General features: G+C 45.7%; 1 protein-coding gene across 3 annotated transcripts in view; it reads left to right on the top strand.

Moving 5' to 3' along the window:
* Positions 1–1,158: 1,158 nt before the first annotated feature.
* The window catches only part of LOC144947687 (AP-3 complex subunit delta-1-like), a 49,756-nt gene continuing 39,288 nt past the window's right edge, over positions 1,159–11,626 (top strand). For all 3 annotated transcript variants that reach the window (XM_078876964.1, XM_078876965.1, XM_078876963.1), the window contains exons 1-5: positions 1,159–1,399; positions 4,711–4,806; positions 5,532–5,612; positions 10,640–10,720; positions 11,326–11,433. In XM_078876964.1, coding sequence (XP_078733090.1) covers positions 1,304–1,399; positions 4,711–4,806; positions 5,532–5,612; positions 10,640–10,720; positions 11,326–11,433 — 462 coding nt within the window. In that variant the 5' untranslated portion in view covers positions 1,159–1,303. The remainder of the gene's footprint in view (positions 1,400–4,710; positions 4,807–5,531; positions 5,613–10,639; positions 10,721–11,325; positions 11,434–11,626) is intronic.

Here is an 11,626-nt window from a genome sequence, read left to right as displayed (position 1 = left end):
CCCGTGTAATCTTCTTGGTTCTTTCGGTAAAGTCACGTAGAAGGGAAATAATAAAATAATAAAAATAAAACATAATAAAATAATTCTCACGACGTTTCGGCCACAACGCAAGCAGCCGTCCTCAGGTGAAGAACAGGTCTGTCGGGAAGACAGCGTCAAGATTTGTAACCAATTGTCACGTTTTAAGTGACAAACCTTACTGATTGGCTGTGTCGGGTGGTGGCGGGTTTAACGACACGTTTATATTAACGCAATCTAACCCAATATTGTTGTCGTATTATTATGGAATCTAAACGCATGTTTTATACATCTGACAAATGTGGCTCCTGAACCGTATCGCTGCTGCCACCATGCGTAAAACCCGGAACGTATCACTTCTTTGCCGAGTAAATCCCCGGGTGCAATTCCCATTCGATGTCGTTACTTGTTTTGTTTGTTGCAGATTTTAATGTGTCGTCTCTGATTGTCAGCCTGACGTGGTTGTTATGGCAACTCCGGTGGGGGGGGGTAGGGGGTGTAGTGGTCAGCGCTATGCTGCGCTACGAACCCGGCGACAAACACCGGTGACTATTATCTGAACAGGTCCTGGGCCTCCCCTAGGTTGACTCAGCCTCAAATGAGTACCTGGTGCGATGTGTAAACATCGCCACTGGGGAGACAAATGCGGCCGGGCGTGGTGTTGGCCACCCAACCCCTCGTGTACCGTGCCGGCCTTCACAGGTGCTGCTACTCGCTAACAGCACTTGCCCCTACAGTCTGTTACAGGCTACACGGGGGATTCTAGATTTTAAGCTTTCGTGACTGCAAGGATTCATACTCTAAGGTTTTTTTTCCGGTAAAGTCACGTAGGTAAAGAAACAAATAATAAAATAAATATTTTAAATAATAGAAAAAATTATAGAAATAAAATATTAGAAATAAAATAATAAATCATTTTTTTACCTACGTGACTTTACCGAAAAAACCTAAGAGTACACGGGGGATCTTTGTCTTTGTTTGGGGGAGAGGGATGGTGGTGGTGGGGGTGGCTGGTTGTAGTGGGGGGTGGGAGGGGGGATGGGGGGTAGTGGGAGGGGGGGTCGTGGGGTGGGAGGGGGGGTCGTGGGGTGGGAGGGGGGGTCGTGACGTCACGCGCGACGCCATTTTATTCCGCCCTGACATAGCGGGCCCCGCTTAACAGCAGCGTGAGCCGCTGCCGCCGGCTGCTTCTGCTGCTGCTGTTGGTGGTGGTGACGGTGGTGGTGGACGCAACGCCGCGGACTCATCGCGACTCTCCCCCGGGGGAACCGCCGCAGCAGCAGCCATGGCGCTCAAGATCGTCAAGGGGAGCCTGGATCGCATGTTCGACAAGAACCTGCAGGATTTAGTGCGCGGCATTCGCAATCACAAGGAAGAGGAGGTGAGGCGCTGGGCCCTTGACACCCCCCCCCCATCACCACCCCCCCCCCGGCGAGACGCCACCTCGCACGGTTGGGGCTTTCAGGAAATGTCGGAGGCTGTCGCTACGGCCTAGCGGGACTCCCTGAGGATGCGATCGCCCCCGGTGTGTTTGTGCTCGTGCTAACGTCATGTGCAATGTTTACAGTCATCAAAGTGATTGTTTTTGTGTAGTTGCCCCTCCCCGCCTCTGTCTAATGATGCGGCTGTCGTTTGTGGGTTTTATTTCGTGTTTTTGTGGTCCCGACAGCGCTTGCCTGCGAGAGTATTTGCTTATTAATGGAGCTGTCAACGAAGTCTCCACTCGCTTTGTACCGTTGCCAATAATGCGGTGTCATTTGGTTCTTAAATAATCTCGTTGTGATACAGCTGCGGCTATACTCTACGCACAGTCGCGTTTGTAGAATATGCAATATAATGAGCGTGTGGTTGCAATACGACGTGTACTGTACACACGCCCACAATGTACTAAAGCATACTACTGCGTATATTGTCTATGATCACATTTAGTTATAGTGGCAGGTTGCCAAATCTGCCTCTAAATGCTACACAGAATCTTGATACCGCATATACGGGGAGTGGCGATCTAAGGAATACGTACAGGCAGTATTATATTATGTCAGCTTAATGTGGGTGATAGCAATTTATAATTTGGTTACACATTCTACAACGTGCTATATATTTGTTAGTTGCATTTGTTAATAAGCTGATTCATCCAGTGTACCATATATTTGATGCTCGTGTTTTATAACCACAGTGAACGGTGTATACTACATGTGGTATAATGCAGTCGAGTTTCTGATCTGTCACTACCCATTGCTATCAACTCCCATATCGTGTGTGTTTTTGTGCGCACGCGTTTATATCCACAAAGGAATTGGTCACACATGAAGCCCACCCTATATCGTATTAAGACTCAATTGCGTCTTCCATGGGTTAAACATAATTTGATATGTATTAAACAGTGATTAATTGGCATTGAATATTTTCCAGAGGCCCCGGGACATCTCCGGTTTTAATTAGGCCCTGGTTTTAACAATGTGCAGTACGTATTACAGTATGCAGATATGATGATGCTTTGTGTTGGTTAAGGCGTGTGTGTGGTAAATACATGGGAGAATATAAGTACTGTATTGTATAGGAAGTACAATGCCAGATTGAGACACTTTTCGCCACCTGGAGCCGAGCAGCCTGATGGAAGTGCTGGACGGTCAAATCGCCCGCACCACACAACGGCGTGAGCAGGCCCTCATCCTTCAGTGGATTGGCAAAGGGCTGTAGATGCATACGGTTAGATGTAGTAGAACATTTGTGCACCATGCAAACGTGTAGTCTCTTATTCAGCTGCTTAAGCTTTTTCTGAACCAGTGGCTGAATTATATAATTTATTTGCAAAAAAAATTTCTCAGCTATTGCCCACTCATGTGTAACTTCTGGGACTGACATGCTGCATTTGATGGAGAGAGGGCGACCCTTGTGTGTGAATTCCACGTGTCGTCTTCACCCCCACCACTCACACGTGTGATTGACTCGGCTGTCATTCCCTCCAGCCGAGCGAGCTTCTTTCATACTCACGAGCACACGATTTAGGGATTCAACTTCGCCACTCTGTGGGGGCCATAGAGTACAGCTGCTTACTGATTGTAATAAAAACAATGTTTCTTTTGCATTCTTAAACTACGTATAGCAATTTGTTCTTGAGAAACACGTTTATATATATTTTTAGTTAAAGATAACTCACAAGGCAATGGCTCAAAACGTTCATATTTTATTAGGTGCAACGTATACAGTTTAACACGTAGACTTTCCTGACCAATATCAATGAACGAAACACGAGGATTTCTCCAAATCTGACTGTCCGCTTGATGAAGCTAGTTGTAATTACTGACGAAACGTCGTACTCTGTAAGTGTTTTGGATTTGCTCTCCAACACACCAGTGTACTGTACTAGTAACGAATTGGCACGTTCTGTTTACGTGACAAACCTTACTAGCTGGCGGTGTCGGGTGGTGGCAGGTTTAACGACACATTTATATATTTACGCGATCTAACCCAAAAAACCTATATTATGGATGTATTTATACAGTTTACTGTATACACTTGCCAATCCAATTAAAGCAATTGAATTTTGTATGCAACGTAGCACGTTTTATCCTGCACACTACAACTCAATTTGGGGCTTCATATCCTCAATAAATATCTGGATTCACACATACAATGTGTTTCTTTATTGGACATTAATATTTTACCTGATCCCAGCCAAGTTCATTATTTGCTGCATTCGTTGGCAGTCTTACACAAACACAGTTAACAAAGAGCTCAGCACATTTGTTTATAACACATTTTATATCATATCTATGCGTTATGAAAAAGGGCCAATGCCCGAAACGTCACACGTTATATTTTTTCGTGGTAAGGCCGGTTCATTGATGAATGTGTCCGGGATAAGAAATTTACCCACTTCATTCAGAATGCAATATATTTATCATCCATCATCAAGATGCATTTCCACACACTCTTGTCTGAGAAAGCTGGAGAGAAGCATTCATGTAACTGTCCATCCACCTGAACTACAGTACAATTAACATCCCAATATAAATGTTATGGGTAAGTACAATTTATCCCTATACCCTAGCTGTTTGTATGTGTCTTCGAATTCCATCGGTAGTTATTTAAATCTGAACCTCAGACTGGACCTCCCACAAGTGCACCTCAGTCTAGTGTGCTGTGTGATCATCACAACTCGAAATGAAGGCAGCCGGCCATGTGAGTTCCTGACCACATCAACAACCCCGTTATACTTTGCCAGAGCAAAGTTCATCAACAGCGATTTTTTTTTCACTGAGTAATGCTTTGGCATAGCTTCCCACGCACATTCAGATCATTGTGAGTTCAGTACCCCATTGAGGCTCAATGAAGGCCATCATCTTTCCCACGTAAAAAACAATAATAAGTGCGAATCATAACGGACACAAAATGTATTCGTCATTTTACTCGCACAAGTCAGAGATGCGGGGCAAATCCTGTTGGTTCATGAGGACCGCTTTGTGGGAAGGCAGCAGTGGTTGTCATGTGGAGACACTGTCCCCTACATTAGATTTGCATCATCGCAAACACTGGCTGAGGACCATCATTTGGAGATGAGCACCTCTCATCACCTATTTGAGTGGGGAGGGGGGGGGCATGTGTGGACTTTGAACGGGCACCTGCTCCTACAGTCTGTAGTGCTGAAAGGGGATGCTTTTGTGTGTTTACGTGTGCGTGTGTTTGCAGGCAAAGTTCGTCGCTCAGTGCATCGAGGAGATTAAGCACGAATTGAAGCAGGACAACATCAATGTGAAGGGGAACGCAGTGGCAAAGCTTGCCTACGTACGTAGCGTGCATGTGCCAAAGATGAAAATGCACCGCCCTCGCTGGAGATTGTTCTTTGGTTTCGTGGCCTGGTTTATTTAACGTCAGTCAATCAAACTGTCTCCCCCCCCCCTGAAACGGGCAATGGGCTGGCGCTTATCTATTTTGGCAGGCCTAAGCCACTGGAGGAAATTACACATTACTGTGACAGTCCAGTCTCTTCCGTTGGCTTCCCACAGTGGTACTAATTCGATTTTTTCCTGGAGGGAGATTAGGATTGGTCAACTCCCAACTTGTTTGAAAGAGGCAGCCTTTTGATTTTGAGTTTCACACGAGCCATCGTGCCACACGTCCATTTTAATGAGGAAATGAAAATGCTTCTTAAATGTAATCATCTCAGCAAGCTCTTCAATTGATGTATATTTTAATTATTGCAATTTCATATTATAACTAACATTTGAATGCCATTTGCGAAATTGCATTTTTATTTGACAGTAATTTTGTCTGCATTTTCATAAATGCATAATAACATATCTTGCACTGGATATTCATGAAAACAAGTGGGATCTCTGTCAATAAATTCATTGAAATGTAATTCACTGGTCACAAGTGAACATGCTTCACACCACAGGGCCCAATTTTGTAAATGAGTCCTTTTTTACGCATTGCAATGAAACACTGCACACAGACAACGCAGTCACTAACTTGCGGACTTTCCCCCACTCTCTGCATTCGTCATGCAGCTCCAGATGCTGGGATATGATGTGAGCTGGGGCGCTTTCAACATCATCGAAGTCATGAGTTCAGGAAAATTCACGCACAAGGTACTGCACGCCTGTCTCCCGGTGACGTAACCAGTTGGAAACCTTAAACCTTGTATATAGTTAATGTTTGATCTTAATGGGTGGATTATCCGGGTTGTGGATTAACCGTGCTCATTTGCGCCCTTTTGCTTGCACGCTGGTTTACTCTTTGGCTGATTCTCTCCGAGAGAACCAGTATCTCGGTCACCACGTGACTGGAAATTCTGTTGGCCAGTAAACCATTTAAGAAGCAATAAAAACGGATGACACATTCTGTCTTCAGGCCCCATTCTGTGTGTTAAAAATAAATGTGTTTCTGTAGCCTGCTGTATATGTGTTTCGTGGTGTTATTATATTATCTGGCCCATCCCTCCGCCCATTACCTTGGACACATCTTGAGTTGACTGTGTGCACAGCTAAACAAGTTGACATTGTGAAGCCACACCTGTTATCCAGCTCTCTGGATGAAAGGGTTGGTGAATCTCCCAAACCTTCTGGCTGTCAAGTTGGCCAATAGATTGCGGGAGAGGAAGTGAATTCGTGACCTTGTCTGTTTTTAAATCAACGAGTGTTAGCCGTCTTTATTGTGGGTTTCACTGGGTTAATAGGGTTTTCACCGCATGAAAAGCACTTCTCGAAAATAAATTTGATAAACATCTCAACCCAGAAGCTTCGTGAAAAAAGAGGCTTCAGGCTTATCGAGATTATATTGGAGAATGAACCTTATTATTGAATTGGATTTACTTTTTTTGGGGTTGATTGCTCCTTATCTGAGAAAAATGGGGCTAAAGTGGCTATGCATTTGGTGATTATACTTCATGTTTACATTAGTTTATTAACATAACATTGTCACAAATCACCTTATTTATGCTTTGTATATTTATTTCAGTTCACAGAGCCAGACTAAAGCACCCTCAGGATTATTGTTCTTCATTCACAATTCCTGAGATTCAAATAGCGTGACTGGGTACATTCATAATAGTTTCTAAGGTTCACTGCCAGCCAAGTCACCGGTGCTGTGTTTACTTTGCTGTATTTTGCTTGCTAATAGTCTCTAGACAATTTTAGATGTTTTTTTTGGGCTGAGTTTGCCTAGGATAGGTCCACACCAGCTACACCTACAAAGTGCCATTGGCAGCTCATGATGTGCATGACTCATGGATATAGCTGGAGAGGTTATCGAGTGGCTTTGCTGTCCAGCCTGCAACTGCTCCACTCATGATAAATAGCCAGAGTAGGCAGCATATGACATAGTGACTAATGGTTATGTATAGTCTACGTAAAAATTTTTTTATTTTGGAATACAATTCTCATCAATCGAACTGGTAAATGTCAATTTAATATTTGCAGTGTGTGACTTGGCAGGATGAATGGATTGTGCAGTGTGCATGCTCTCCGGCATTTGCTGTTATAAATAAGGCCCCGTCGTAATGTCAATGAAAGCAGTACAAGGGAAAGCATTTATCTTTGATCAGCTCTGGTGTGGTGCTACACAAGGGACCAATACATTTCCCCAGCATTGTGGCAAATGACTCGCAAGCACCGACTCTAATATAACTCCATTCCGGACGGCTCGTTGAGCCATTCCAGATTTTGGTTTTCATCCGGCTCTAATCGACGGTGGGTAAAGAGAGGAAAATGCAGAAACGCTTGCGTATTTCTGTGCACACCGGTGTGTCAAGTCCCAGATGTGCTGCAGTGTTTTCTAATTGACCCAGACAATAAGGCACAGACAATGAAGTAAAATAATTAACCGATATCTATAAAAAACTATTAAATAGATACCTAAACATTGAAATGAAACCGTTTGCAGACACACGCAGACAGCTAAATTAAACCATTAACATACACTTAAATCAAATTCATTAACAAATATATACACAGACTTCAACATTAATACATTAAATAGACAAATAGGCATTGACATGTACACAGGAGATCGGCACAGAAATTCAAATAAAACCATGGAATAAATAGACAGCCAAACTAACATGCACTTACTAATTAAACACACAGACACGCAACAGCTGATTAATCCACTGCTGTTCGAAGGGTCCACAGTGATATTTTGGTATGGTGTGCCACGATCGGCGAGCACGGGAGAAAGCGTGCCGTGGAATGAGAGCGTTTAAGAAGCACTCCTCTGGAGGACCGCCCCACCTCCATCCACACCGATAACAGAGAACTGGCTGTGCCTCTGACTGTTATCTTCTCATCACTGGCCATGCAGAGACTTTTTCTTCTTCTTGATATATCCATTTTTATTTTGCTGCTCTTGATTGATTGTGGGAAGGGCCTGTCCTTGCAGCAGAGCCCTGCGCTTAGCATACATACTGGGTGCCACGGCGGCGAGATGTTAACTATCTCGCCTGGTATGCAGGAAGTCGTGGGTTCGATCCCAACCCTGACACCTGTATATTTTGAGTTTGTATGTCTCTCCCCGTGGTCGCGTGGATCTTTCTCCGTGTCCTCCTGTTTTTCCATCCACATTTACACACATGCGTTTACAATATTTGTCTGCTATACATTTCCTCATGGCAAGCCACTTTGTTGAGCTATCATTTGTGGCCAGGTCGCTTCTGAATAAGAGCTATATAAGAGCTATATAGCTCAGTGGTCCTTACCTGGTTTAAAAAAATAAATATATGGACTATTCCCAGTGTTTGGACACGGACTATCGCATGCAACTTGCTCACCCGCCCCTACTGGACATTTGTGAAAAATAGCTTGATAGCTCATAGGATTCCTCCAGTCCAAATACATATTCTGATTCTGATGTTCTATGTTTGGAGGGTCCAGCAGGCCCCACTGATGGACCCTGTGCTTAGCTGAAGTGGTGTCTGGCGGCTGCACCCCATACAGGAGCTGGTTGAGGCCCAGCTGGAAGGCTGCCTTATCAGCAACCTCGTAGGTCCCCTCCCCTCCCCGCGTGTATCCACGGACTTCATGGCCAGCTCGAGTGGACATCCAGAGACCCCTCATGGGCACCTTAGCGAGGGGAGCCCGGGCAGTAGCATGCTGCAGGGAACATTGGCGATAGTAAGGACAATGAAGTGTGTGCCCTCCGCCACCGCGTTGTGCTGACACTTCTGTGAGCCGTGTGGGAGGTGGCCAGTACCCCTTTCCATATATAGTGTCGGGGAAGACGAGCGGCGTAGCATGCTGTGCAATTTCGCCCCGGGGCCACTCAAGCGACGCTCCTGGGCGCGTGCAATTGCCTGATGGTCTGCGGTGAAGCTGGCGGGCTTGCCGAAGCAGGCCCAGTGCAGGCGTGGGAGGTTCTGGCTCCACTGGGTTTGATGACCGCTGCGGTTGAGGCGGTTGAGCACTGCTGTACACGCGCATCCACTTGGGTGGCGTCTGCTGGCCCAGTGGCACCCTCATTCTCCACGCCTTTGTTTCAGCAGTCCGTAATAAAATCTCAATTGACGGATAGAGGAGAGCCAAGCCACAACATTTATAATCGGAGTACTCGGATTGTAAATGTTGTGGCTTGGCTCTCCAACACACCGGTGTGCTGTATTAGCGACTAATTGGCACGTTCTGTTTACGTGACAACCCTTACTAGTTGGCTGTGTCGGGTGGTGGCGGGTTTTAACGACACATTTATATATTTACGCGATCTAACCCAAAAAACGTATGGATGATATAGGTCGCAAAAGCCTAAGTGTTAAACTGGATAGAGGACATCGCTGCAGGGTACACCACTTGGGCAATTCCCATCCAGACCTAGTAATGAGACAGCTGCCAACAAGTGGGGTTGGGGGCTCACCTGGAGGGGGTTCCTATTCAGGGGCAGTTGAATAGCAGCGGCTGCAGCTGACGCTGATACAGAGTGGGTGTTGATCCATATAAACTGTTTAGACAAATTTTTTTTTGCCAGGCAAGGCCCCACTGAGCTATGTAGCTCTTTTTCAGAAGCGACCTGGCCACAAATGGCAGCTCAATGAAGTGGCTTATCACGTGGGCATTTATTGCAGCCAAATACTCGCACGTTGATTCTAAATGTGGAGGGAAAAACTGGAGTGTAAACGGAGAAAAATCCAAATGACCACTCCAAAGATACAGGCGTCAGGGTTGGCATTGTTCCCACCACCTCCTCCATACCTTGGCACCCCAACACCATGACTGAAGCCATGATAAACCACCAGAGGTTTGAGCAGTTTGAGTGTTTGATACAGATGGCCTGGGGAATTGCAACATGGGGTGTCTCCCAGTCCTCCGTCTACATCGCAAGGGCCTCTGCAACTGGGCCGCAGGCTGTTTCAGTTTGAGCTGATTGGGTCTGGTGGAGTGGGAGCAGCACCTGGAGGCTAGCGAGCAGATATATGGCCAGGAGAGGGGTTCTGGCTCTAAATATCTACATGCAGTGGTGACTTTGTAATTTTTTTTGCTCAGAATGTGCACATTTGTAAGACTGCCACCTGGGCTAGTGCCCCATGCATTTATAGGAAGGGCATTGTCGTCTTACTTCGTAATTTGATTTTGTATTGACTGTTGGAACTGCCCGGCTGTACAATAGATGGATTTTTGTCGACCGTTCCAGCAACATGGCTTACTTAGTAGGTTAAGTTTCCTCTGTGCACATCTGAGAATGATATGACTTATGGGGGTAGCAGGAGAGGGGGTGTGGGTGTTCATGAAGTCAGGCGGGTGAAGGGAGTAAACCCAGGGATATGAAAGTGACCGGCAAGTCTTCTGGGTGTCGGCCGTGAGTTCTTTCACCCCAAAGTTGCCTTGATGTTAACGTACTTTGACCAGTCTCACTTTTTGCACCAAGTATAGAAACGAGTCGCCAGCTCACCGCGTGGTTTCCTTCCTATTTGTCTGTGGTTCCTCGTGCCTCCTTGAGTTGTTCCCTCTATTCAAGAGTCGTTCCCTCTATTCAAGAGTGAGTGACTACTGTGCGCTGTACAAGATGCAATTATTGTCTTTTTATTTTGTATCTCTCAATCATAAAATGGTACCAATAAACATTGACATTTTTTGCAGCATATCTCAAAAGCATGTGCTTCTCTGTCCGCTGTTCTCTGTGCTCATCTCCATAGAGGGTGGGATATTTGGCTGCATCTCAGTCATTCCATGAGGGCACCGACGTGCTCATGCTCACCACCAACATGATCCGCAAGGTGAGGAATGATCGCTATGAAGCTGCTGTGCTTGGGACGCTCGCCACACTCGCCACATTTAGACACACACACACGCAACACTTACCACGGATGAACCGATAATCACACTTGACGCGCTAACCGCCGACGGCAAACTTGTTTAATTGTGAAGTCACTTGGGGCAATTTCCAAGGTAGAAGCTGATCTCATGTGAGGATCAAAAAGTTGGACCCCTTGGAGCTTGGCGTGTTCAAGGAGGATATTACCATATATATAAAAGTACCTTGCACATAATTAACTATTCCGTGTGTCTTGGGCTGTTAGTTTGAAGCCTTGGTTAGTGCAAACAAACATTTAAAATCATGGTCGTGAGCACGATTGTTACTTCACTGCAGTGCTGTACTAGAGAGTATGCAAGCGATGACCAGTGCTCCCGAGTAAATGTATCTTTCTAGCGGTGACTATAACGATCTTGAGTTAATGTATTTATCTCATGTTGTATAAAGGCACGATAGACACAATGTCACGCACATCCTGGCTCTATTTTGTACTCTTAACACTCCACCGTACAGCTCTGTAGCGACTGCGACGGTGATTTTTAATTGGACTCGTTGATTCATCGGCAGGACCTGAACAGCCAGAATCAGTACGACGCGGGCGTGGCCCTCACCGGTGTGTCCTGCTTCATCACGCCCGACCTGGCCCGTGACCTCGCCAATGACCTCATGACCTTGGTAAGTATCAGCGTTTGGGTGCCGGTCTCAGCTTGCGTCAAGTTTTTAAAGTCACGATTGTCACCCGTACTGTGAGGTGACACAGGATCGCGATAGATTAAGCGCCTTGGATCAAGGCGCTATGTTAATCCTCATAAGATAAGATTGCAACAGCTTGGGGTGGGGGTGGAGGGGTGCCCTAATCCAACAGTGT

Source organism: Lampetra fluviatilis, chromosome 46, assembly GCF_964198595.1.
Source record: "Lampetra fluviatilis chromosome 46, kcLamFluv1.1, whole genome shotgun sequence".
NCBI lineage: Eukaryota > Metazoa > Chordata > Hyperoartia > Petromyzontiformes > Petromyzontidae > Lampetra > Lampetra fluviatilis.
This window is presented reverse-complemented; position numbering and strand designations above follow the sequence as displayed.